Source organism: Numenius arquata, chromosome 11 (assembly GCF_964106895.1).
Source record: "Numenius arquata chromosome 11, bNumArq3.hap1.1, whole genome shotgun sequence".
NCBI classification, from domain to species: Eukaryota; Metazoa; Chordata; class Aves; order Charadriiformes; family Scolopacidae; genus Numenius; species Numenius arquata.
In genome coordinates this window covers 35,672,593-35,698,983 of record NC_133586.1, presented here as the reverse complement: position 1 = coordinate 35,698,983, position 26,391 = coordinate 35,672,593, and the positions used below count along the sequence as shown (strand labels likewise).

Here is a 26,391-nt window from a genome sequence, read left to right as displayed (position 1 = left end):
TTGACAAGGATTTTTTGGGGCTGGCAATAAAAGTGATCAATGCCATACCTGTAATCGTGCACAATTTTTCTTGCATTTTCCAGCTGGGCATTAGATAACAAAATGTTCCGGGGGTCTGTTACAGTAAAGAAGTGACTGGCTCGTCCAACAAATGTGCTTTGATCCCATCGGGGCTCCTTGATATTAATATTTAATGGTATATCTGCTGACATCTTCAAAAACTCTGTGAAAAAAAACACACATGAAAATTTGCAATTTAGAATTCCTCTGATTTTATAATGTCTCTATAAGCTGCAAGATGAAAAGTGGTTATGATTACAGTAAAAAAACCCCAAAAAACCAACAGAGAAAAAAATACTGAACAACTTGGAGAACTGAGCTTTAAAGGGGGAAGTACCCATCCAGAATGCGGACGATGTCAGACATCATCATGGGTTTTAATGAGGTAGGTATTGATGCAAGTGAAAAAGCAAGAACTTAGTTAAATGTCTACAGAAATGTTTCTGTGCCTGTTTCCTCAAGATATTTATACATTACATCTTTGTAAGAGTACGAGTATCTGATTATGAGGTAGAGGTACATCATATGTACCAGCCTATCAATACCTGAAGGGAGCCTACAGAAGAGCTGAAGAGGGACTCTTTGTCAGGAAGAGTGGTGACAGGACAAGGGGCAATGGTTTTAAATTGGAAGAGAAGAGATTTAGATTAGATATAAGGAAGAAATTCTTTACAGTGAGGGTGGTGAGGCACTGGAACAGGTTGCCCAGGGAAGTTGTGGATGCCCCATCCCTGGAAGTGTTCAAGGCCAGGCTGGATGGGGCTTTAAGCAACCTGCTCTAGTGGGAGGTGTCCCTGCCCATGGCAGGGGGGTTGGAATTAGATGATCTTTAAGGTCCTTTCCAACTCTAGCCATTCTATGATTCTATGATTCTATATACATGTACAAATATCTGAGGATGAGGCAGATGCAAAGGAAGTACAGACATTTATTAATAAGTACCTGTAATAAATAATAATATACTGATCAGAAGTGTGCTTTATTTCAACGATGAATTAGTGTTTGCTGAAAATACTGCCTTAAAGGGAAGGAGAAATTAAATATTTCAGGAGACGCCTGAAGAGGTGCTATAAAGTACAGTGACAGAAGAAATATTTAATAAAATCCAGTTAACTTCTCTGGCATAGCAAAACAAAACAAAAATTAGGAACACAAACCCAACAATTTCTTTTAATAAACGTTGTTTCTCTAAGTCCATGTTTTAACAAAACAAAGATTATATAATGCAACAATTTGCCACATTATGAGCGCATGACCAGATCTCCTAATGATACTTCAGAGATGGTCAAAGAACTACAATGAAGGGCACTGAGTTGTGTATTTATGGGGCCTAAAGCCCAGAAAATTAAAAATTACTTCAGGATGACTAAGTTTATTTCAACTTCTAACAAAAGAAGGACAGTCCCTGCATAGCACAAGCTACATGAACTTTAACTTTCGTAAGAGAAATATCTGAAATATATTCAATAGCCAGTTAAAAAAAAAAAGCCATCATCCAAATAATGCGTGTAATTCAAATGTCTGAAGTGAACTGCATCTGTAAAAATACCGATGACATCACATAGCATTTTTTCTGTTTTAATAAGAAAAACATCATCATTATGAGGACAACTGATACATATGGTTTATGCTGTCACTGACGAGCATTTTAATCTCAAGAACACCGTGAAGTTGTCTGAGACATTTTGGTCAATTTGATGATACTTATATGATGTAGAACAGAAAAGCAATCACAAAAAGAAAGTAAGTAATCATGTAAAGTGTCTCCATCATAAAAAAAATATGTGAACTTCATGGGAAAAAAGAAGAGACCATTCATCAAATCTGAAGAAGCTATTGTCCATGTCTCAAATGTAATTATGACCCTTCACTACTTCAAGTGGAAAAACTTGGAAGTCTTTGGAAAAGTAAAAAAGTAAAAAAAGGAAACTTGTACAGAAATAAAGGCTTAAGTCTCCCTGTTTATCATAACCAGCCCTAAATCGGCTGCTTTAAGCAACAGGAAGGAGGAAACTAGTAAATACAAATAGATACTGTAGAACAACATTTCTAGCCCCCCCAAAAAAGAAAAGAAAACAAACAGAATAGTCTGTTCTTGAAACTGAAATAATCAGCTCAGTTGTACAAGTAGGAGATTATAAACCTTTGTAACATCCTTCATCAGAACCATGAAATCAACTTTGTAAGCAGAATGAGGACTGCATAAAAATTATTCTGCCTTGAATCACTTATCAGTCAGAATTGCTGTTAGAGTGGGAATTATTCAGGGGAAAGACTGTCTTCCCTGCCTTTACCCAGACTTAGTATTTTTATGCTTATGTGAAAGCACAAGCAAGACTCCTCTTTAAGACTTTTGTGGTTTTTATTATTATTGTGATTTGATTACAATGAAAGTCTAGTGGCCACATATTATTTTATGGTGTACCACACATATATTACAGAGCCACTGATGGCATTGAGATTGCTCAAGTTCTTCCCAACGTTACACATGCTGATCATGTCAACAGAAACTGTGTACGCATAAGCACGGTGGCACCGTGCACCAGACAGGATTGTAAAGCTATAAAGATAAGTTAGCAAGAACGCAGAACAACTGCAGTATAAATGAAGGTAAGCAATGTTTAAAGAGGATTTGGCAAGTACATTCTACCCAGCACGTGGTAATGAAGAAAGCAAAGTAACCTACTGTTAGTACATCAAACTTTGAGAACCCAGGATGGATTAAATAAATAATGTGAAGGACAACCCTTCATTAATCACAGCAGGATTAACAGCTGAATGATGAAAATGCCGTTCCTCAGATAGTATTGCTAAATAAGTTTGTTAAAAATCCAGCAAAAAATCCTAATTTGGTGCCACTCAATAAAAACATCCTTCCTTTCATACATTTACTGGTTGTTATGCGAAGTTTAAGTTAAATAATCAGTTTCTATTAAAAACCCAAGGAGTTTGTTTCCATCAAATGAAAAAAACAAACCAAAGCATTTAGGATGCTTATGTATTATTTTTCTGTTTAGCTTGTGTTATTTGCAATAGAATAGTGGAAAACCAAAAGTATTAAATAAGAAGGACCTCCGTTTTCCACCAGATGCAAGCTCTTCCTTCAACAAATAACCTCCAGTTCTACAGAACAGAACTCATTATTGAATTTTTCACACGCCAAATCAATTTGGTTAAAAGTCACATAAAAATTGTAACGACACAGATATCTCTGTCCCACTCCCTCAGTTTTCCTGACATCAGGAGAAACTCCGAGTTGTACTGGCAAAGCAGAGCTGTTTGCCTTTGCACTGTAGACATCCATTATGTAAAATCAACCTGTGTTTCTACAGATATGCTGAATTCTGGATAATTATGAAGTGACAGCACAGGCTGCAGGTCGGCCACCAGTAGGATTGCTTTTGCTTCTTCCTGATAAACTGTACTAAGAGCTTAAATGCTCAATTAATCCTTTCAAGACAAGTTTAAAATTCCCAGTTTCTACTCCAAGTCATCACATGCAAGGTCGTTTCAAAGACTCCCAAATGAATATAAATTCTCACATCTTTTATTGCAATACTTAACCCCTCTCCCAGCTACTTGACAAAAGCGTAAATCATTCTGAATGCTTGGATAAAGAAAAATATACTGAAATATCCCCAGAAAATGATACTGTTAAAAACACGTGACCATCACAAGGCCGGGGTTTTCTGTAACTCTCTCCAACCAGCGCAGAGCTCTTTCTGTATTAAGATGTGAAACCAGAACAAACAATGAAATAAAGCCAGTTTCCACCAAAAAAATTTAAAAATTTATGACCAGCGCTGACCTTACTGAGAACTGAGCACAAAGAGCTTGATTTACCCCTTTCTGTCAAGAGTTATAAAGCTCTGTTCACCTGACACTGGCCCCGACCAGCAGCTCTGAACCTCTGGGTACAATGAAGATTCCCACAGCACAGTGTCTTCTTTGCCATCAGGAGTATATTTCATGGAATACGAGTTATTTACTGCGGTAATTTATTGCATAATTTTGATTTGATACATTAAAATGGTATTGTGAGGTGCAACAGAGGAATATGCCGATTGTATTTGGTGAATGTTACGAATATTTAAAAGCTATTCACTCTATAGTGTTTTACGTGTTAAGGAGGTGATCCATTACTGCATAGAAAAAGCTGCCAAATACGTCTTTCAATGATTTAAATGAACATGATAAACGTAGTTTTTATTATTAGACCAGACCTACTGAATACACTTTCTTGCTCTTTCACTATGTAATTTTTCCCTAGTGACCTTAAGTTTTTGTTACAAGAGACCTCAAGAAAAATGTATTGTTCCAAAGGCCTGTTCATGTACTAAAATTTGCAGTAATTAACTGAAATACATAAGCATCAAGCAAGTATACAAGGACCATCAGCATTGCTGCTCCAACTTACAGTAAATATAGTCACAATTCAACTACCCTCAGATCTTAAAGTTTCACCATCGAGTTAGGGAAAGTGCTAAAGCTTCCCAGGGTAATAATGTGGTACAGTAAGGGAAACTAATCTTTTCCCTGTCCCTCGGTTCCCATTTCCCTCACTGTTAAATTCATTATTGTATGACAGCTTTTATTAACATCTTTACTATATGCTAAGACAATAAACAATAAATCTTATAAACTTCAAGAAAATAAGGTGCTGTAGCAATATATCATTACTAAGCTAACCTTGAAGCATGAAGGTATTTGTAGCATAATTCTAGATAACTGACATTAGACCAGTAAAATCTAACACTACTTCTTTTTGCAATTTATTCCAAAGACATTCAGAGGTGTTACCAGCTTTTCAGCGCTGTTAAGGAGCATCTTTCCCCCCCCCCTCCCCCCCCGGTAAAGAAACAGACCATTAAATAACATAACTTGGCTCAAGACCACAGGTAAAGTCAGAAATGACTAGCAGAACCTGGACCTCCTGATTATGAACCTGTACTCTAAGTACTGCCGATACGGCATGACACAAGTTACTGTTTCACAAAAGTAATGATGAGAGATGGAAAAACGCTGGGTAAGAAGCAGAGAATTCATCCCTCGCTTCTAATTGAATATCCTTCTCCTTTTATTCCATGTTCCTGTTTGCTGTAAGTACTTCCACAGTCACAAAACAGTATAAAACACCATAATGTGCAGATGCCTGTGGATTAGTAGAATTATTTTCATGTGATGCATTTCTCAACAGGCACGTCGCAGAGTGAACACAGATCATGGAAATAAAAAAAGCACCAGGACAGATCTGGAGAACAGAGTTCTCATGCAGAGCATCTAAACAGGAGATGCTCCTTAGGTTTCTTTTCTCTTTCTTAGTGCTATACCATTAAAGACAGCCTCCTGTGAACAATGATATATTGTTAAAAAACAAATCTTTTTCTGGTCTAAAATGGTAACTGCTGATTTTGCAAAGCAGTACCCTATGAAAGCAGGGTGAACTCATTTATTCAGAAATTTGTTTTCCACTAAAAAAAAAAAATAATCTGTACATTAGGGCTGGTAAGTTGTTCTATGAATGCTTCCCTATTGGTATATTATTTGTAGGAAAGTCCAAGTTTCAATATTTTTATAAATAAATTATCAGTTTCATTAAGAAAGACTAAAAACTGCTTAGGATAGCTTATGTTAATCTGTTTAAAGCTGTCTAATGAGTGCTTAATAAAGCAGTCCATAAACAGAAGCTTTTTTCTTTCTTTTCAATCTGATTAGCATATACACTACTAGGCTGACTGTGAACTGCTGTTATGTAGATATGATACTTCTGTCCATAAAAACAAGTCCTTTAGTAATAAGAAATCTAAACAATAAGGGTCTGCATTAACTGCAGGTGGTCCATGGTTCAATTTAGTACCATTTCACTCCTATTCATTTAGCCTACCCCAGCGAAGGCAGATCTATAGAAAATAGAAGATTTACCACTTCTACGTCCTGTCTTTATCCCCTCCCCACCTGGTCTACTCAGTGTCCACCCTGACGCTCCTTGAACCATGTGTGCTGATAAAACTTACTACCCTGGCAGAAAACTCCTGCAGCAGAAAGCAGAGAGGTCAGCCCAATCTCCTGGATCAGTATGCTGAACTGCAACAGGAGAAGGTCTGAGCACAAAAGGTCTGCACTCCCACGCTCCTTCAACAGACTAACCAGCCATCACCTTGGGTTACCACTTTGCTCAGGTTCAGGATCTGCAGGAGCCAGGCGTAATGCAAATCTTGAAGCCTAGCCTTAAATCTGCAGGGAAGGTAATGAACGACAAACATAAAGCAAAGACAATTTTAAGAGTTTTCACTTCCCAGAGTCAAGAGATTGAACGCCTACATTCCAGACCAAGAAAATGGGTGCAAGAGAGACCTAACTTGCAGTGAACTGGAAAAACTCCCAGTCCTTGTGTGTCTACACAGAAGAAAAAAAAAAAAAAAAAAGAAAAAAAAAGAAAAAAAGAAGGATAATGGTAGAAAGACCTAACATGATCTAAGTAGCAGGGCTAAGAGTGTAGCCAGGGAGGCAGCAACACACGGTAACAGAGTAGACGACCAAAGACAACACACAACCATTCTGGCTGCCGGCACAAGGTAAAACTCCTGTTTAACTCCTGTTTCCATGCCTTTCTCACTGCTGTTCCCCATGGTAGCCAGGCTGAGCTGGCAGAAGTGTGTCAGCACATGCTCTGGTCTCTCCTTCTCCTTGCAAATCTACCAAAAAGGGTTAATGCTGCAGCAGCAAAAAAAGCAACCTGGCAGGAAAATGGAAAACATACATGAATGGAGGACCCTTGGCATGTGCTGCAATGAAAGATCATGCTTGAAATCACTCTGTTTAGAAAGATAGAAACAGAAGACACTGACTTTATATAGCCTCTAATCCTGCATGGGATGGGGAGGGGAAGGGGACGGATGGACAGGTGTCCACCCTGCAAAAGGTTAGATCTCACGCCACAAGGGATTAAGGGATCTCACACCAAAAGGGACAGCTATTTAAGTACACAAAAACATTTTATTCTAAACTACGCGCCTGACATAATTGACTTGCACCTTAAGAATATATGTAGGAACAATGCTGTTCTAAATAAATTTAAAATAAAAATCATACAGACTCTGGGCAGGGAGAGACCACCAGCACCCACAGAGAAGGAACAGATGTCACACATACAAGGGAGAGTAAAAAGTTCAGACACTGGAATAATACAATTTGGAGACACATAGAACTTGCAGTGAAGTAGAAAAGGTCGCTGAGTTTGCCAGTCTCGGGACTCTGAGTCATAGGTCAGTTAACAATGGTGCCTGTGAATTTCTGGCTTGAAAAATTACAGGTCTTCCAGCAAAATATTTTTAGAATAAAAGCCCCACCTCTTGTATTAAAAAGACTATATGATGCCACTCATGATTTATCAGCCCCTGTTTGTAAATGCTGAAAAGGGAAATAAATCCCATAAAGCAAAAACATAAGCCAATAAAATGCCTATATACTTTGAAGGGATCCTCTTATAAAACAAAATGTCCAACTTAAGTAAAAATGGTGACTGTGCACAAAAATGGTTTCATCAATATATTATCCAACAGCCAGTTGCAGTCATCATCATAAACTGTATGGCTTTTTTTTTAATTTTATTTTTTATTTAAACAGTGAAAGACTAAAACTGCAAGAAATAGGTACGACACCCTTAATTTAAGCTGCTGCAACAGTATTTTACCTGTCATCTTAATTTTCACATACAATTTCAGAGGGGTGCTGCTGTTTGCATAATCCATTCAACTACTCAATAACAAAAGCACTGTAATAAAACTATTTAAGATTTAATTACTATTTTAACTACAATGCTTTGTCAAGGGTGTAACTCCACTATCTTCAGTGATATAACTCTCCATATACATTAAGTGTGCCCAAGATTTAAGTTCTCATTATCCATAAATCCATAATGGAATTGTGTAAAGAAAAGAAATAAAAGACATTTGGGTTAAATCAAATTAAAATAAATCCACCCGAACCCTGAGATAAGTAGAAAGTTTGCAGAGGGCCTGGAAAGTAAATGCACAAATCCTCTAGAACAAAGATAAAAATGTTTGCTTTGTTACAGTCAACTAATGAAGGCAAACTTCAACAACTACCTAACACTTAGCTGCCTATATATAAGCATCTGAATTTATTGTTCCTACATCTGTTGCTATTCAATAAGTACCAACAAAGGGGAGACCACCTGTGAAACAGGACAAAACTTTGAATTAACAGCACCTTAAATTTTAAGGTGAAAAGGTAAGCAGCAGAATTACCCAATCTGATCTTGAAACAACCCTCTTCCTCAAACAACTCCATTAACAGAGGATTTCAGAAACGACATTAATTTAACAAACCCGTAAGTTACTGTAATAATCCATATTGAAATGTCACTTTGAGGGCATGTTCACATGGGATGATCAGCAGTACTGGAAAGGATAAAAGACAACAACATAACGCAAACAGTTAAAAATCTACCATGGAAAATATGCAGTAAGGAAGGAAATAATACAAATTTTCTGTGTTTTAAACAACAGATTAATTAGAAAAGTATTCAGTAGAACCACTTGTACGTGCAAACCCTGAAGCTGGTAATAGTCCACACTAGTAAATTAAACCCGCAATAAAGGATGGACTATGCTCTCTCGCACATTCATATTATTAAACCCTTTCAGTTTCCAAACTAGGGCAGCTGTATCCAAACTGCCCAATGGAGCACAGCAGCTAAATCCTCCCTTGTGCTGCTGGATTGTCTGGGTGAGCATCTGCTGTCCTGGGCAAAACCGCTCCGCGCTGCGCTCCAGCGAGTTAACAATATGGGGGACCACATTCCCGTTACCAGGAACATTTTTTGGCTCAGTTTAGCTGCCCAGCACTGACGCAGAGGTTTGATTATCCATGTGTTTCACACTGCGGCTCTTCCTACGTACCAAGGCCTATTTTCAGAATCACAACTGCGATCCTGCGTTCATAAAGTTTTCCATAAACATACGACTGTCAAGCTAAAGAAACGGCCACGGCTTGCCATATGCTTGGCACCAAAAGTTGAGCTGAAGACCTAGTTCTGTAGACCGGAGGCAAGTAGATGTGGTGGTACCGATGGCAGATCAGAGAGGACACTGCTGTGTGAGACTGCACTTCCCAAGCGCTTTAAAGCAAATTTCACCGCCAGCCTCTTCTCTAGCACTCTCTCTCCAAACCTCCCTGCTGCTCCCTCCTCGTCTCTTTCCCAAACACTCTCCCAGCCCCAGTAACCAGAAAATAAAAACAAACTAAAAAGCACAGTGTAACTCACTGATGGCTAAAACTAAGCTCTTTGATTAACTGAAGAGAACCTCTCTTTTAATAACCTTCTACAAAAAAAATCTTTATTTTAAATCAATAATTCTTGGACTCTCTTTTTCAGCTCGTACTTTCAATCAGAAAATGACATTGACTGAGTCAAAAGCCCCAGCATCAAGCATACCCAAATTTCTTGCCCTCTCTGATCAGTGGAATCATCTGCCAGTTCATGGTCTAATGTTTAATACTAACATTAACTGGAGGGAAAAAGAGGGCTTAAGAATAAGTGAGAGTGGCCTCTCTTAAAAAAAGTAATGTAAAAACCAGCGCAAAGTCCGATCAATGGTTTTAGTACAAAGGCTACGCTTAGATTTGCCAAAGCGATAGCAGAAGACTTTAAACCTTGTTTAAAGGTTAACAACACCAGTTTCAGCAATTCTACAAAATGCAGATTCAGGAGTTGTCAGGAGTTCAACTCTTCACTGTTCCTTTGCGAAGTTCACATTTTAAACATCCCATTGAAGGTCATAGAACCACTTTTCAAACAAAAGCAATAGCCAAAAGAGTAGCAGTGACTACTTAGTTCATTTCAGACAGTAACAAACCCCTGAATTTTGAACAACCCAGATATTTGATCATTTTAAACCTTGTTGCATGACTGAATAACCCAGATGGGTGCACATGATGTGGGAAATTCTGGGTAACTTAAACTCATGCAGCAGTGCCTAAATGATGAAAAGTAGCTTTGCCACCTTCCTTGGAAGCATTTGTATTTTCTTATGTTACTGACACCTTGTATTTTAACTCAAGTCTTAAAAAAAAAAAAAATCCACTCCACAATTAAGAAATTTTGTCATGTATGTGAGCTAAATGAGTATTTTCCAGTATGTAAGCTAAAATTGGGAATCGAGTGACAGAAATTTGATGGTGTACTGTGAACCCAATTCTCCATATCTGATCTAAATACATTTTTAAAGCTATAGTCGCTGTTTTGAATCAAGAAATATCCCTAATGGCAAAATAATCATTCTTCAAGAGATAGGCACAGCTTAGGTTTGCCAGGAGTGCAATATTGTCATAGAGAACATTTGGGAGAGAAACTTGCCTGAGAACCACCCCAGAAGCGGCCTTTCCTCAACAGATCTCTTGAGTGAAGATCCTTCCGCAAATGTCCTTGGACTGAGTGCCAGAGAGGGTTCTGCTCCACTCTCTATACAGAATTTTTTCTGTTGTTTTTTTTTTTTTGTTTTTATGGGGGCTGGAGTCCAGATTAATAGCCTCCTGCACCTTCCCCTACAGAAGTGGACTCTATTAATGAGAGTGGCCTTTCACCTCTCTTGCATGCAATTTTAGAAAGTCAGCAAAACTGAGCTGGGGGAGGGAGAAGTCTAAAGACAAGTCTGCGTCCAAAAGCAGCGCAGGCATAATTGTCATAACAAACATTGCAACATTTCATTTCTTGCTGCCCAACTCCCAAACTGCAACCTGCAACCCTCTGTCACAAAGCATGGGACACGCTGGGTGCTTGAGCTTAAAAGAGAATTCAAACCAGCCTGCATACGGGAAGGCGAGTGAATAAAAGAGCCAACAGAAATGCTGAAAAAAAGGTGTAATTTCTATGGTGTCCTTTACCAGGACTTAGACCCCTAACTCCAGGGAATGTAAAGGCGCTCAGGTCAGATCACGATTCACAAAATCTCCTAGAGGCAACTAAGAGTTCCTTTTTTGAAAAATGAGAGTGAGGCTTTTCCCTGAAAATCCAGTAAAAATAAAAGGTAACAGCAGGACCTCGTTCTTACCAGAATCCTAAAGAATAGGAATAGTTCAAAAGTTGGAGCCAAGTGCTGCTGAAAACATTTCATGTGCAGATTCATTGAGAGAGAGCAAAAAAAAAAAGGTTTGACACACTTAGACCCCTAGATCTCCATTCTTCAAAGCAGTCCCCTAACAGCCTGACGTCCAGCTGTCAATGTCTTGCTCTGAGAAATGAGAGATGTGGATTAGAAAATCTTTAGGTTGAGAAAAGTACCTCCTGCTATAAAATGGGGAGAGGAACAGCTTCTCTTCTTCCTCTGACATGTTTATAAACCAAAGTGCCCGTGGCCACTTGTTTGTTTTTGCACAGATAAGTTCTTTTGAAGCATTTCTCATGTCACTTTCACAGAGAAATATTTAGGTACCCCGTTAGGCCTCTTTATTTCTCAAACAACACATTACCCCTTTTGGGGGCTCCCGTGCCTGAACAAACTCAGATTTTTCTTTTCCAGAAGCAATGCCCACCACAACAGCTGCTGTGTTGGCTGAGGAGAACCGACAGGAAATAAAGTACCTTCTGGTTAGTAAAAGGTGACCTATGCTACTTTAAAACTAATACACATTAGCAAAGCAACAACAGAAAGGCAAACCAAGCTACTACCCATATTTAATTGCCCTGGCAAAGAAAAGAACACAATGCATTCTCCAGGGATGTCAATCATGGCAGTATAATTAGTTCAAATGAGAACCACTAATAGATTTTTAGGGGAAGAAAGCATTTTTGCATGATGGCAAAAGAGCACATACCAGACTTATAGGGGTCATTAAGCAATGGGATTCCTCTATTTGCACTACGTTTGCTACATAGTTTGAAAGAGGGAGCACAGCTGATGACTGGGAGGAGTATGATGCAACGTGCTTATACCAAATGTTAACAAAGCCACTTGCCAAATTTTCCTTCCCCAAAGCAGCTTCTAGCAGTAACTATCTATTTAAATCACAAGGGAAAAAAAAAAGCTTTGTCTGCACTATGATTTTTCCTACCGTAATCATAAAAACAAGTTGAAGTCTGGAAAAGGCAAATCATAGCAACACTACAACATACTCCTTTTTTTTTTTTTGCTTATAAATGTACGTCCCGTCCCGCTTGTAGCCTAGCAACAAAAGCAGCAGTCTGTGTTAAATGGATAGAGCCTGCTGCTGGGGCTCTCTCCTCAGAACAGCAGCCATCTTTGGCATGTAACTTGACGAGAGATTTCATCATTCTGCATTAAAGCTCCCTCCAGGTGTCAGAGGTTGCCGCAGCCAGCTCAGCAGTGTCAGCTTTTGATTTCCCACCTCTTCTCCCGTTGCAGGAGGTGTATCGCAGCGACATGTCACACATTCACCTTGCTTCTACATTAAGAAAAACAAAAGCTTCTTTGCTAAAAAGGGTTAGTGCAAGCTCTTATTTTATCTCAGTCCTGATTGCCGCAAACTTGTCTCTACTCCTTATTTTTTACCCCTTCATGAACTGAAGTAGGATTATCTGGCTCTATCCAAGCATATTAATGGTGCTCTTCTGTGGTTTTTCACTATTTCATGTATCTTTTTCTGACAGGTCATTTTTTAATTGCACATTGGTACAATGCCAGTCTTCACTCCCCCCACCTCCCAATACCCATTATAATGACAATAAATTATTTATAATTCAATAAGTGAAAAAAATAATCAATACTCATAATTAAAATCCCCGCCTCTGGCTACCAGGTGTCTGACCTCCAAGTTATTTGGTGTGTTCCTCTCCTGGAAAAGGCGATGCCCCAGCAGGGAGGCTTGTCTCCCACAGGCCTGGGATCTGTGCCGCTGCCACACACCGCCCTGTGACAGACAGCTCATGCTCAGGGGACAAGTGGTGACCAGGGGGACATTTTGGGAGCGGGTGGGGAAGCAGGGAGCTGTGGTGGGTGATTTCGGGAGGCAGGAGGGGAAGGCGGTGGCAGCCCTCTGCCAGCTGTCTGGCATTGCAAGTGCCCAGGCAGCACCTCCCCAGGAGAGGGGGGGACACACTGGGACACCGGCTCTGCTCCCACTGAGGGGATGGGGTGACACATGGAGCTGGGACCCTGCAGAGAGGACAGGGGTGACACATGGGGCTGGGCCCCTATAGAGGATGGGGTAAAACATGGATCTGGGCCCTTATGGAGGAGACAGGGGTGACACACAGGGCTGGGCCCCTGTGGAGGGGATGGGATGACACACAGGGCTGGAGCCCTGTGGAGGTGACAGGGTGACAAGTGGATCAGGGCCTCTGCAGGGGTAAAAGAGGTGACAGATGGGTCTGGGCCCCTGGGGAGGGTATGGGGTGATGGATGGGTCTGGGCCCCTGTGGAGGGTTTGGGGTGACAGGCAGGGCTGGGCCTGTGGGGGAAGGACAGGGGTGACAGGCGGGGCTGGGCCCCTGTGGAGGGTACGGGGTGACACACGGAGCTGGGCTCCTGTGAAGGAGACCGGGGTGACAGGCGGGGCTGGGCCCCCGCGGAGGGCACCGGTGTGGCGCTGGGGGTGACCGGCGCTGGCTCTTCCGCCCGCTCCCCCGCCCGCGGCTCAGCCCCGCGGGGTCCCCGAGCCGCGGGGACGCCCCTGCCCGGCCCCGGCCCCGCTACTCACCGCGGCCGCCGCGCTGCCGGCTCCGCCGCCCGGAAGAGGCTCGTTGGGCGCCGCGGGCGAGGGGCCGGGGAAGGCGGTCGGGCCGCCCCGCTCCGCTTCGCTCCGCCCCGGCGGGGCCGGGCAGGGCCGGGCAGGGCCGGGCCGGGGGCGGAGGTGCCGCTGGAGCCAGGTCGGGACCGCCCATCCCGCCCGGGCAGCCCTTTGGCGGGTTGGGGACGGCTGGCTCATCGGGCAGCGGAGGGGCAGTGGCGACAGGAGCCGCAGGGCCGGTGGCCAAAGGCAGCCTGGGCAGCCAGGGCGGGTTTCTGCTCGCTCTGGCATTTTCATCGCTCCCGCTTTCGCGCGTGTGGCGGAAAAAACAACCGGCAAACAAATGTCAAAGAAACACAGATACTTGATTTTGTTGGAAGGCTGAGAATGAGCTCGGAGCGTTTCTTTCCTTTTGGTAATTGCGGTCAATCCACATTGTACAGCATCCAGTAGCTTCTCAGTTTGAGATCAGATGTGCAATCATTTGAGATACAATAAAATGGTTGGGATACTCAATTACACTCACATAGGAGGGTAGTAGGGATACTTGATTCCTATTCTTTCTCCAGCCCAGCTGCCTGATGAACGTGGTGGCAGACACACGAACTAGACTCCTAATGCTCGTTTCAAGAATCGGCACGTTAATGTTTAGTTCTGATAGCGCCGTAAGTCAGCAGCACACGAGCTGGTCTTACCCTTTAACTGATGCTGAGTCTTGTGGGAACACGGGAGAACATGTTCAGACACAGTTGTGCTGCATTCCATGTACATCCTGCAACCAGGGCTAGCTTACCTCTTTTGTGGACCAGAATAACGTGCCAACACACAGAGGCCGATGGCAACTACCATCTGTAACCCAGCTCTGCTCCCCCGAGGTCTTCTGTTAAAATTCCCTGTGTAACAATGCTGCTCTGTCTACAGGTCTCATTCCCGAAGGGGTGGAAGCTGGGCACGGAGAACAATCCTACTCTGACACGCTTTGAGTACAGGGCTGGCAAGATCAGACTTCCCTGTCACTGTTCGTTGGAGGATGCTAAATGGGAATTTTACATTAAGAAGCCAGAAATACTTACTGGTGAAATCTTTGCTGTTAAAACTCAACCTCTGTGAAAAATTTGATTTATTTTTTTAAAAATAAAAACATAATTGTGTAGGCTGGAGTCTGTTTTCAGCTTTTAACTAGCCTACTGAGTTTATGATTTTCAATGAAAAGTTAAGATTCAACTTTCATTCTTACACAGACACGTTAAATCTCAGATGTCCACTTGTATGTTTCCCCTGTGGCTCCACAACTTTGGTCTCACAGATATATATCACAGATATATACATGACAGTTGGGGGTGCAAATATATCAGGTGAGATTCCATCACAAAAGTAAAAACTGGCACTGATACCCTTGCACTGCACTTTTCTTGCACAACAAAATTTGTTCACAGTTTACCTACATTACTGCTAGCGTCTTTAGTTCTTTTTAATCTTGTCAGGCAGATCCCAGTCTCCATGACCACTGACAGATCCAACACTGAATACATCTTTAATGGTATCTGGCCCTCAAACTTGTTGCTAAAAACATTGCAATGAGTGAGCAGGAAAGAGACCTCATTCAGAATACGGAGACAGCTGGATGTTGTGCATAGAAATAAATTTGTTGTTGGTGGGTACTGTGGTATATGGTTTACATTCCGAGGACTGATGTCTTCTGCCTTTAATAGTTTTCTTATATGCCAAAGATACTAGCTTGTTAATCTGCTTTAAAATGACACATGGTATTTGCTGCACATCACAATAGAAACTTGACTTGCAGACTCTTTAATGTAAATAGATTAATATTTAATTTTTTTTCATTGGTTGGACTAGATGATCTTAGAGGGTCCCTTCCAACCTAGGTGATTCTGTGATTCTGTGATTCTGTAATACCTAAATTCTTTCTCTGAGTCGCTGCATGGAAATCTACATTCATTCCTCAAGTTATTCATTTGCTCTACAGTGCAGATGGTTTTGAACAGCTACGTAACTTCTCTTTCACTACAGCGGTCATTTCTCCCATTGCTGGGAAACAAATCTGATTTTTTGCCATGAATCCTGAAGTCTTGAGATGGCTCTGACCAACCAACAGCAATTGCTCATGAGCCACAAAACTGGAAGGCAAATGGGTGAATACGGGTATTCACAAGGAATATCTAATCTCTGGCTACATGTGTTTCTTTGTCTGCACTAACTTTCACACTAAAATGTTTTTATCTGCATCAAAAAATGCAGAATCCAGGAAGATGTGCCAGCTCCTAGATCCAGAAAGACCCCAGAATGTGGTTTTGAGCATATCGATCTGCAGCTGAATATTGTGGATTTGTTCTTCAAAGGTCCCAGTCCCCCCCCTCAGACAGTCCCATGCGATAATCCATGTAATTTAACTTGGTCAGTGTCTCAAGCTCAAGCATGTGTTTTCTTACAGTTTCATGCAGAGTGTAGCATCTTGCTGGTTAAATTACAGTGCAAGTGCTAATGGTACATACAGAAAGCATGTGCCTAGAGACTACAACTGGATTAATCAAATAAGCCCTACCTTAGCCCCTGTTGAAGCATTCCTTTCAGTTGCCTTATTTCCCAAGGAATACATGAAGAAGACTCCTGCAAACCTCCAGATGTACAGTCAGTCCTTTGCATTTGTTGAACTAGGGATGAACTTAACCACCTGCACGTTTTCACCTGAAAGCAAAGTCTTCTCTATGCTCACCAGAAAAGGAGGATTTCTGTTCCTTTACAATTAATGCCTCATCTAAGAAATGAGCTTTACCGTATTTGCTTTCCTCAAGCTTTCCTGTATTCATAATATTTACATTGGACATGAATGCTTTTTACGTTTTTTACCATTTCAAATTGGCACTGGGAATCAACTGAGGAAGACGAAGAGCTGCAGCACGTTGCATTTATTAACATAAATGTCCAGTAAGTGGCACTGCAGGACCAAGTTTTCTGCAAGCCTGGGTTGCAAGCAGTGTAGTCAAAGAGAGTAAAGGCAAGCACAGCATATGTCAAGACTTTTCTGCTCTGTGAAAAAAAAGTACTTGTAGAGCAGGTGGGAAACGATGTGTGGTGACGGCCCTGAAGGTGCAGTGCAAGGAACTGGGGTGCATTCAGCTGCTGGCTCTGGAACATGGTGTTAGGAACTGGCCTTGGCACCAAACTGGCTGTTATCAGGGGTTTGCCAGAAGAAACCAGCAACATTTCTGGGAACTACTCATTAGCACTCACTTGACGGGAGGTGCCTGTGAAGGCTTTGTGCTGGATTTTGCTCTTGGGAGCAGAATACTGGGAGAGGTGGACCATGTATATACAGCATTTCCTATGGTCTACTGACTTACTGTACATTAATTTCATGTAGAAAATCCAAACCCCAGACTGGAAGGGACATCAGTGCAGTCTGAGGAGCGCCCATAAGTTCAAAGATTGTTTCTGTCAATGAGCTAGGGATTTCTGTGAGCTTGTGTCAGTAAATCAAACCCCACCACTGTTTTCCCGGTCTCTGCTGATAATGAATAAACTATTACCTAAGGAAATTTTGTCGAACAGACAAGTAACACTACAGTTTTTGGCAATATAAATTGTAATGAAACCCTTATATAAACTGATGAATATTACTTAAATCAATTAAAGCTTTTGGCTCCATCTGCAATATTTGAACCCAATTTTGGGTTACTCATGCTATATTGTGCCAAGCTAAATTGATGCATACCTAATTTTCCTATTTATCTAGATGAAAACATGCATAGTTATATCAGATAAGACTGGAAGGGAATGAACATGAAAAGCCAATCTGCATTTAGAAAGGACATAAAGCTGCATTTAGAAAGGACATAAAGCTGCATTTAAAGGGATAAACCAGCCTTTCAAGGGGATTAGGAAGCCATTTCCTCTATGATGTGGCTATTTTATAAATGTCTCTTGTGGGATTGTTCGTGCTCTGAAGCATCTGTGCCAACTGCTGTCGGCAACAAGACACTCGACTAGGCAGGCTGATCTGGGATGGCAATATGCAGCTATGGATGTAGCGTGGGGCAAGAGGAAGGGGTGTGGAGCATCATCTCATGGGGAAAAGGGAACAGCCACAGGATCTCACAACTGCTTCATCCAGGCCTGGCAAAGTTTTTTCATCATCCTCTAGGGACCAGATATCACTTCTTGAGTCTTTCCCTTTGAGTCCTGCAACAGCACGAACAGCATGGAACGACACTTGACAACATGCCACAGCGTGATAGATACACCTGGAAAGATGATAGAAATGCCCAGGGAACAATGAGAGATTCATAGCAGTGGGAAAATTCCTAGAAAGGTATGGAAAATGTCTAGAAAGCCATGGCAAATTCTTAGAAAACTACAGGGAACTCCTGGAAATTTATGGGCAATTCTTAAAAAGCAGAATTGGATTCCTAGAAAGCTGTAGGGAGAGTCCAGAAAAGCAAAATGTGAATTCCGGGAAAGCTGGAAACAGATTCCTAGAAAGCTGGAAGGAATTTCCTATGAAGTAAGGAGGAATTGCTATAAAGCAATGGAGGAATCCTAGAAAGAAATGCGCAGTTCCTAGAAAGCTGTGGAAAATTCCTAAAGAGCAGAAGGGAACTGCTGGAAAGCAAAAGGGAATTCCTATAAATAGGGCACGATTACTAGAAAGCATCAGAGAACTTTATAGAAAAGCATTAGAGATTTATTGAAAGCGGTTGGAAACTCCTAGAAAGCAAATGTAAATTCCTAGTAAGGTGAAAAAATTTCTTGGAAAGCAATGGGAAGGTTTCCTGGAAAGCAATATGAAATTCCCTGAAAGCTGGGTGGAAATTCCTAGAAGCCTGGTGAGGACATTCCCAGAGATCACTAAGAGAATCCTAGAAAGCCATGTAAAATTCCTAAAAAGATGTAGAAAAATGCAAGAAAGCAATGGATAAAAGCTGGCCGAGCTGTACATCCTGTAGTTCCTAAGGACCTGGGGGAAGTTCTTTGGAAGAAACGCCAAGAAAAGCACAGGAGAAAATCAACCACTATAAAGAGTGGGGGAAAAAGTGAAACCAGAAAGTAGATAGGATCAGAGCCCATATCCTTCCCTAAATGTAACTTGTACTTAGAAGACATCCCTAAATGGAGAGGACCAGTCTGAATGCCTGTGTTGGTGGAGCTGAGCCCTGATGTGGACTAAACCCAGCACTGGGCAGCTGAGCATCCCGGGAAGGGAGCCGGGGGAACTTGCTTATTTTGAAGGTCCCTGACCTTGAGATGATGAAATGGATGATGAAACTCAGGGAACATTTCCAGTCTGGGAAAGTACTGTCTATTAGAGACCGTCACAGCAACAACTCTTCGCAGCACAGGGCAGGGATAAGCCAAGGGCATCGAGGCAGGCTGCAAAGAGTGAAATGTTGCTTATGCTGCTGGGATGAAACAGCCCTGCCTGATGTGGTGGGACAGACATGGAGCCTGGAAGAGGAAAACGGATCCACACAAGCTAGGGTGAAAGTGGATTTTGGATTGTATCATAGTTTGGAGTAATCCAGTTAGATATCTGGGTTTTACAAAAGTTAAAATGAAAGTTATTGCAGGAGGAGTGAAGCAGCCCTAAGTTTAGATCTTGGTGTGGATTCTCTTTTGGAATACCATTCTAGTGTTTTATTTAACTTGGTGGAACATTTCTCACTGCAATTGATCCCAGACTCTGTGATGTGGTAAGGCCCTGGACAGCCATCATCTTGCCTCCTAGAACAATTTAATCCCAGAACCTGAAGGTGAGACCCTGGGTTGATACAGCTGCAACACCTCAATGGCAGCAGGGTTGTCTGGAGGGGAAAATGCTTCTGGAGACAGCAAAGCTCCAGGACTGGGACACTTGGAGTGGTCTGGTCATTGCTGGACTGCTGGTTGACCCTGCCTACCATAGCTGGACCTGCTGAGCTCCTGTATGGGTACTGCAGGGCTGTCCCCCTTGCAGAGAGCCCTGGCTGGGTGTCCCTGGCAGAGCTGCCTGCTCCTGCGGCTCCCTGCAGCGCCAGTGTGAAATGCTGCTGTTGGTCTTCACTGCCAGCAAGAAATGATGCTCTGGGCAGTATCAGCTTCTATTTTTGTGGTAAGTACTAGTTTAATTATCTTTAATTCAGGGATTTGTAGCCTGCCCAAGGGAGGGCTGAGGAGCTTGGCCATACTGGATGTGCAATAACGTGGACTTAAAAATAATCAACTGTAGTGCAAACTATTGCTTGCTTGCTCCATTAACCTTTAGAAGCAACAGGCTCCTGGTAAGTACCAAGGACACTCTTCATCATCACACGTTCTGCACCAGAAAGCCACAAAAATCTGCTGGTATACGTTAAATAGTTCTTCTCCACCCATCAGTTGGGGACTGGGCTGGAATATGGGGAAGGATCCATTTTCTGCTGGCACGTAGCTCAGGAGTAAATCTGTAACACCAGTTTAGGAGGCGAGAGTGCCACCTACCAAGCCATCTGCTAAGAAAACCGCATTATCTGCAGTCACATCCACTGTTGCTAGAACTCACTGTAGCACTCATCTGTGAAGAGTTTTGCTGCTAATGTATCTATTTGTATTCATTCTATCCATCCACTCAGAACTAATTATTTCTCAAATTAATTTCATTCTAATGAATCATGCTGTATCACTGGCTTTATTTCATTTCTGAGATACTAATTAATATGTCAAAGCCATCTTTAACATTAAAGAGCTGCCATTTTTTCTGTGACTTTTCTTTTGATCCATATAGTCACCTTCAGTTTTTCAGAGGGTCTAAAATGCCTGTCCAGCGTGGAGTGAGAGAAAAAATGCAAGCTCTAAGGTATTAAAAAAAATTACGCATATGCAAATGAAGCATAAATTGGGAGACAATGTCCCACTCTGTATTTGTGTGTTGATATGCTAGTTTATGTGCTATTTCATATACTAGGTCCTCAGCAATCAGCTGTGCAGGGTTTTTATATGCATGGAGTACAATATAAAATTCAGCAGTACGTCAAGTGTCTACATTTGTTGGTGAAATGATCAAAAATTTTGAGATATTTTGTATTTGTTGGTTTAGTTTGGGTCTTAAAGAAGGGGTCTTGATTTGCTGTGGATTTCCTGGCACTGTTCTATTGTGCCACTGCGATGAGGCCGTTGGAGGAAGCATTTTTCTTTCCTTAGAGCTCTCCTCTCAGCTATAATTTATTCTCATTATCCTCTGCAGTTTGGCTCTCTACCCACTCCGGAGGGAAGTGTTGGCAGGGCAGTAATCCCCCTCCTACCCTGTATCTGCAGCAGATGGAAATCCCAGAAAGAGAGGGGGGAAATTTTAGGCTTCCCTATGCGAGCGATCTTGCAGGGTGATTTAAGATCCATTAACGGCTTTTGCTTTGATGGCGTGGTTCGAGCTGCGAGGGGAAGGGTCACTCCAAGCGTTCATTGTGGAAAACTTTTCCACCTCTGGACCTGTGGGAGTGAATGTGTGGAACTGGAAAAACCCCATAAAAAGTCATTGCATGAACTCCGCCGATTAAATAACACAGTTATTGGCAGCATCCTACCAAGCTTAAATTACCCATGGCTCCTGCGTGGCAGGAGGCTGGGGACTGTTTAGCTGACAGCTTCTGCTTGGATCCCCGGCTACAGGTTCGGTATTTCTCTTTCTTTCCTGTCTTCCACTTCTTGCCAGAAAGAGCTATTTTGTTGTAAAATCTGGGGGGGGGGTTACAGCTGAAACCAGCCAGCTTTGCTCTGGGTTTGTACTTCAAATGTAGAGAGGCGTTACTGGTGAGGGAAGGAAAGGGGACAGAGCCTGAATGGGCTCTAAGCAGGAGGGGGGACGAGAGGGGAACAACCCACCTTTCCCTTTACAAACAGCCGGGTGATGGGTCCTACCACTCCTAAAGCTTGTGCGTGTGGAGCCCTGCAGACACGGGGCTGCTTTTTGCGAGTCTGCTGCAGAGCAGAAACCCTTTCTGCAGGATCCCTCCACTCTGACCCAGGGGTGGAGGGGGGCTCTCCCGGCTGGGACCGGGACTGTGCTCCCACAGTCGAGCATCAGTTCCTTGGGAGGGGAGATGCCAGCGGAGCATCAGTGCCTGGTCCTGCTTGGTGAGCACCCCGCAGCCAGTGCAGGAGCTCCAGATCCCGGGAACCAGTAGCGCTGACCATCAAATCCTTCCCATTTATATACCCTTCTTGCATTACCCTCTGTGTTCAGCTTTACTGCTGCCTGAATTAGCTGCCTTGAAAAATTAATTTAAATTAAGGCTTTCATAAATGGTGTTTCTGTTTGGGGTTTTTTAATTTTCCTTTTCCCTGACAGTGTCCAGACTTCTGCAGGTACTTCATGAGTGACCTGATGCCCAGGGATGCTTTGTGCAATGGTTGCCGTTGGAAATTGTGCACAGAAATGTGCTCTTTGAGATCAGTCCTACTGAATCCCCCAGACTCTAAGGATGCAGACTCTAAAGGCCTGCAGATGGACAGGCCTTTAATTTACAGTCAAAAAAAAAAAGCACCCACACTCAATACTGAACATTTAGGCCTCTTGTCGTCAGTGTTTGGGGACTAGAAATCATTTCTCTCACCGATCCTGTCTCCCTGCTGGTGGATCTTTATCATTCAAGAATGAGCTTGAGATCCTTGGAGATGGGGGCTTTTTTTAGCAGCAATGTAATAGTTTTTTCTGCTGCTACTCTTTGCTCTGTGCTTTTTTGTACTCACTGCTGTGGTTTTCCCTGTGGAATGCCCTACATGATAATATCAATTTAACCAGTGTGCTTCACTGGTCTTTAAGAGAGTTCATAGCTGTTGTTCAATTTCCAGGAACCCTTGATTTTTCCGAGAAGGTTAAATTGAGGCTAAAGTTATCTTGGCTTATTAGTATAACCAGTTATTTAGAAACCTGACAGCTCTTTTAGACATTATTCTGCTAACATGTCTCAGCTGATTTCATGTTTAATAAATCCCATGCATGTAGGCTCAAAAAGTCATCCTGAGAGTGACATAAGTACAATTTGTATCCATGTATTGTAATATTATTTTGTAAAGTAAGCTGCCTTTCCCCAGCTCCAGTATGTGTGCTATTTTGTAGATTAAAACATGTTTATTTCTGAATGGAAGATCTGGACTTTGTTCAACTCTGATTTGATCTTCCAGTAGCTAATTACTGTTTGGATGAAGATCGTTTGGATCAAGGTGCTACTTAGTATTTATATTTTTAAATCTTCATATGGACCAAACAGGACTTTCTCCAATCAGAGTCTCCTGGGAAGAGCAGGTGCCTCGCAGGGTGGTAATAGAGAGACAAAAGCTTTCCTTTGCTGGGCATTGCTTTGATTCCAGCATCAGTCAGTAGTGATTGAAAAGCATTAAATAAAATTAAAGAGCTGTTTTATGTGGGTACCCAGGGAGAATTAAATGAGGTCTGTGCTTGTTTCTGAATCTCCAAGAAACATCTGCACTGTTGTCCTGTTGCTGGCAGTCTTAGGCAAGTCCCGACCTGGATGAGGCCTGATTCTTCTCGCGCTGGCTGGAGGCAGGATAGCCGGAGAGCAGCAAAAGGAAAATTCACCCTAAACTTTGCATAACTGGCTCCCCGAGTCGTGTCAATCATCTGCCTAACCCCACCGCTAAATTTACCTAAATAATAAGGGTTTAATGGATTTCACTTTTGTTCCTCACCTTGGTGTGACTATTAAGTCATGAAAATTTTAAAAGCTTACAAATCAGCTGAAGTGACAAATGAGTACAGCAGGGTGCCCTGCTTGAAATGCTGGTGTCGGAAACCTGCGTAGCTGTTGAAGGGGCTTTGCTCCACTAGTAGGGTCTCGACTGAACCCGACCTTGTCATCCCTGAGCTGATCCCACAAGCTTAGAGACAAGACAGGAGAGAGGCTCTGACTTTTGAAATAGATACTGAATTGCCAAACAGATAATGACTGGGAGATTCTTAAAGGCTGCTGTGAGCAGCAGGCAAAGATAAAAGGCATTTTTTTAATGTCAGATTCAAATGAAAGTTTTAAACCCTCACCCATATGAGCAGCATTAGGGTCTTCCAATGCTGAATTCAGCCTCTTCCCCAGAAAAGGCTACTCCCTAGCAAAACTGAATGGAAGAGTTCACTCGATGAGCTGATAAGCAGATGATTGAGAGCAGACTGCTCTCCTCTCTGCAACTTGCACCTCAGGATTCCTCTCCAGTACACCTCGAAGATTGCACTGTTTGTGTACTCTGGAGTTGTGATTTCTCCTGGAATAACCCAGGATAGCTGTGGTAGAAAGCCATCCTGGAGGACCCCCTAAAAGTTGTTGCAAATAAAATCAAATATGCTCAGTGACTTCTTACGTGGGTGATCTTTCCCTCAGCCTGGGGTTTCTATTGGAAGGCAGGAGCGTGATACACTTTCAGAAGGTAAGTATCACGCAGTAAACCTCACCTGTGTTATGCTTCAAGGACAGAAGAAAAAAGACAAAAGTCTTGAAAATAGAAAAAGAAAGCTCACAATGAGTCTCATTAGAGATCTCTATTACCAAACAGCACAGGCTTCATTTTCTTGTCTATTTTCACCCTCCTCTAGGGGTGAATGACGATTAAAGGACAGGATAATAAGAAGAGAGGAATGAGAACCTGCTGAGAAGCAGTTAAAAAAAAGAGAGAGAGGAGGAAAGGAAAACAAGTGTTTTAGTTATCCAGTCAAGGTTATCTGTAAAGCGCTGTATCTGCTTTAACTGACATTATGAAAAATGTTATAGATCACACAAAAGCAACTTCACTAATGCTGAACTCTACCAAATTTATCTTGACAACTTAGTGAGCTTTTGTTCTTCTGGGAGGTTTTAAACCTCCCTGTGATGTTTTTAATCTTGATTTTCTGTTTTTTTTTTTCTTGAGCAAGATTCCTACACAAAGGTAGCAACTTGCACTTCAGCATGTTCATCTTCTTTCGTTGCCTGTTGTGGGTAAGGTAAGAAAGAAAAATCCCTTTTGCAGAAAGAAGGGGTCTGAGATGTAACCGCTCTGGTTTTGGTGCTTACTACCGAACTTGAAGGATTTTTGCAAAAGAGAAAATTACGGTTTGAAGAGAGTGACCGATTTTTGCGCGCAAGGACGACAGTTCATTGAACTGTTTTCTCTGCAGACGCAAAACCAGCTGCCCGAAAAACCTCATCTGCCATCAGGGGGTGCCCGCTCCGAGGCTCCGGCGGGTCCGAAGTTGTTCCTCTGCTGTCCCCTCGCCTGATGGCGAACAAGTTAGTCAGGATGCGGGTCCCCAGGCAACCACGTACCCCTGGGAAACGGGGCTTTGGGGTTCCCCCCCTGCCTACGCGCATAGATAACGATGCCCTTCGCCTGCGTTAGGAACCCGGGCTTTAAGCTTGCCCGGCGGGGGGGGACGCGGAGCATCCCGGCACAGCCCTGCCCCTCGGGGCTACCTCGCTCGCCGGCGGGGCCGGCGGCCGCCTCCGCGGGGCGGCGCGGAGGGGCGCGGAGCCGCGGCCGCCCAGGAGAGGGAGCCCGGCGGCCGCGGCTGCGCCGGCAGCGGCGGGGAGGCGGCGCGGAGCGGAGGGGAGCGGAGCGCTGCCCCGGCTGCAGCCAACACCGACCCGCCCCGCCCTGGTGAGTACCGCCGCCCCTTCCCCGCTGTGCCGGGAGGGGGTCCCGGCCGACCCCCCTCCACCCCTCCCTCATTCCCGAGGGTGCCCTGGGGTGACGCTGCTGTCCTGGGGGCCGGGGGAGTCGCGGGTGGCTCGGCCTGCAGCCCGCCTCCTGAGCATCGCCCAGCCCGAAGTGAGGTGCCGGTTACTTACTTACCGCATCAATTAATTGAACTCCCCAGCGCCGAGGCGTCACGCAGCACCCCAGGCATCGGCGGAGCTCAGGACGGGGCAAAGTAATCCCGTTTGCCCTAAACTCCAGGACAGCCGCTCCAGGAACCCGGCTTTGCCTCCCTCCCCACGGCTGCCGGGGAGGGTTGTTCCCAAGGAAGGCAGAAAAAGCGGGGAGAGGCTGCCCAGGAGAAGCTGCGTCCCACCGAAGATGTTAGAGGAGGTGGAAGGGGGTTGCATTTTGCCCGCTGCGTGCCTCCATGCCTGTCTTTCCCTTGTCTTAATCCTTTAGGAAGGAAACGCCGGGCAGACAGACCTCCCCTGGAGGGGCGATGCTGCCGAGCCCTGCCCCGGGCAGAAGAAAGCCTTTGCCGCCGGGACCCCCCGGCACCGGAGATGCTCGTCCCGGGGCAAGCTGCGGGAGAGCGTGAGGAGCTGCCTCCGCCTGCGCTTTTCTGAGAGGGGGGAAAAGCATGTTAGAAGCTGGACCCGATCCCTGGAGCGCAGCCCCGCTGAGCAGGAGGTGGGATTATTGCGGGGTAGTTATGGAGAGCTATAACCTGGCAGGGGTGCCTTGAAGTGACTTGTTCCCGCTGGAAGAGGAACCCGCTGTGGGCACCGCCAGTGTGGCCGAGGGGAGGTCACTCAGGTCCTTCTCCTCCTCTCGCCCTTTCTCCTTCCAGTGAACGACAGAAGAAAGAACTGATACTCGGCTCTTGCCAGTGTTGGGAATACCGTGCCTTTTGCCTGGAATGATTTGCCCTGATGTGCCGTTTCGACGGGATGTACAAAGTGCGAC

At 43.5% G+C, this 26,391-nt stretch overlaps 1 protein-coding gene across 3 annotated transcripts in view; it reads right to left on the bottom strand.

Moving 5' to 3' along the window:
* Window positions 1-13,839, bottom strand: part of SFXN1 (sideroflexin 1) — a 29,830-nt gene extending 15,991 nt beyond the window's left edge. The window contains exons 1-3 of one of the 3 annotated variants that reach the window (XR_012463476.1): window positions 13,741-13,839; window positions 12,850-12,951; window positions 49-223 (exon numbers count right to left, since the gene is read on the bottom strand). Coding sequence is in view for 2 of the 3 variants with exons in the window: in XM_074155360.1 (XP_074011461.1) it covers window positions 49-212 (164 nt within the window). In the remaining variant the exon portion in view is untranslated. Of the gene's footprint in view, window positions 1-48; window positions 224-12,849; window positions 12,952-13,740 lie in introns of those variants that run through there. The other 2 variants (XM_074155360.1, XM_074155359.1) reach the window with 2 other exon arrangements.
* Window positions 13,840-26,391: the final 12,552 nt, after the last annotated feature.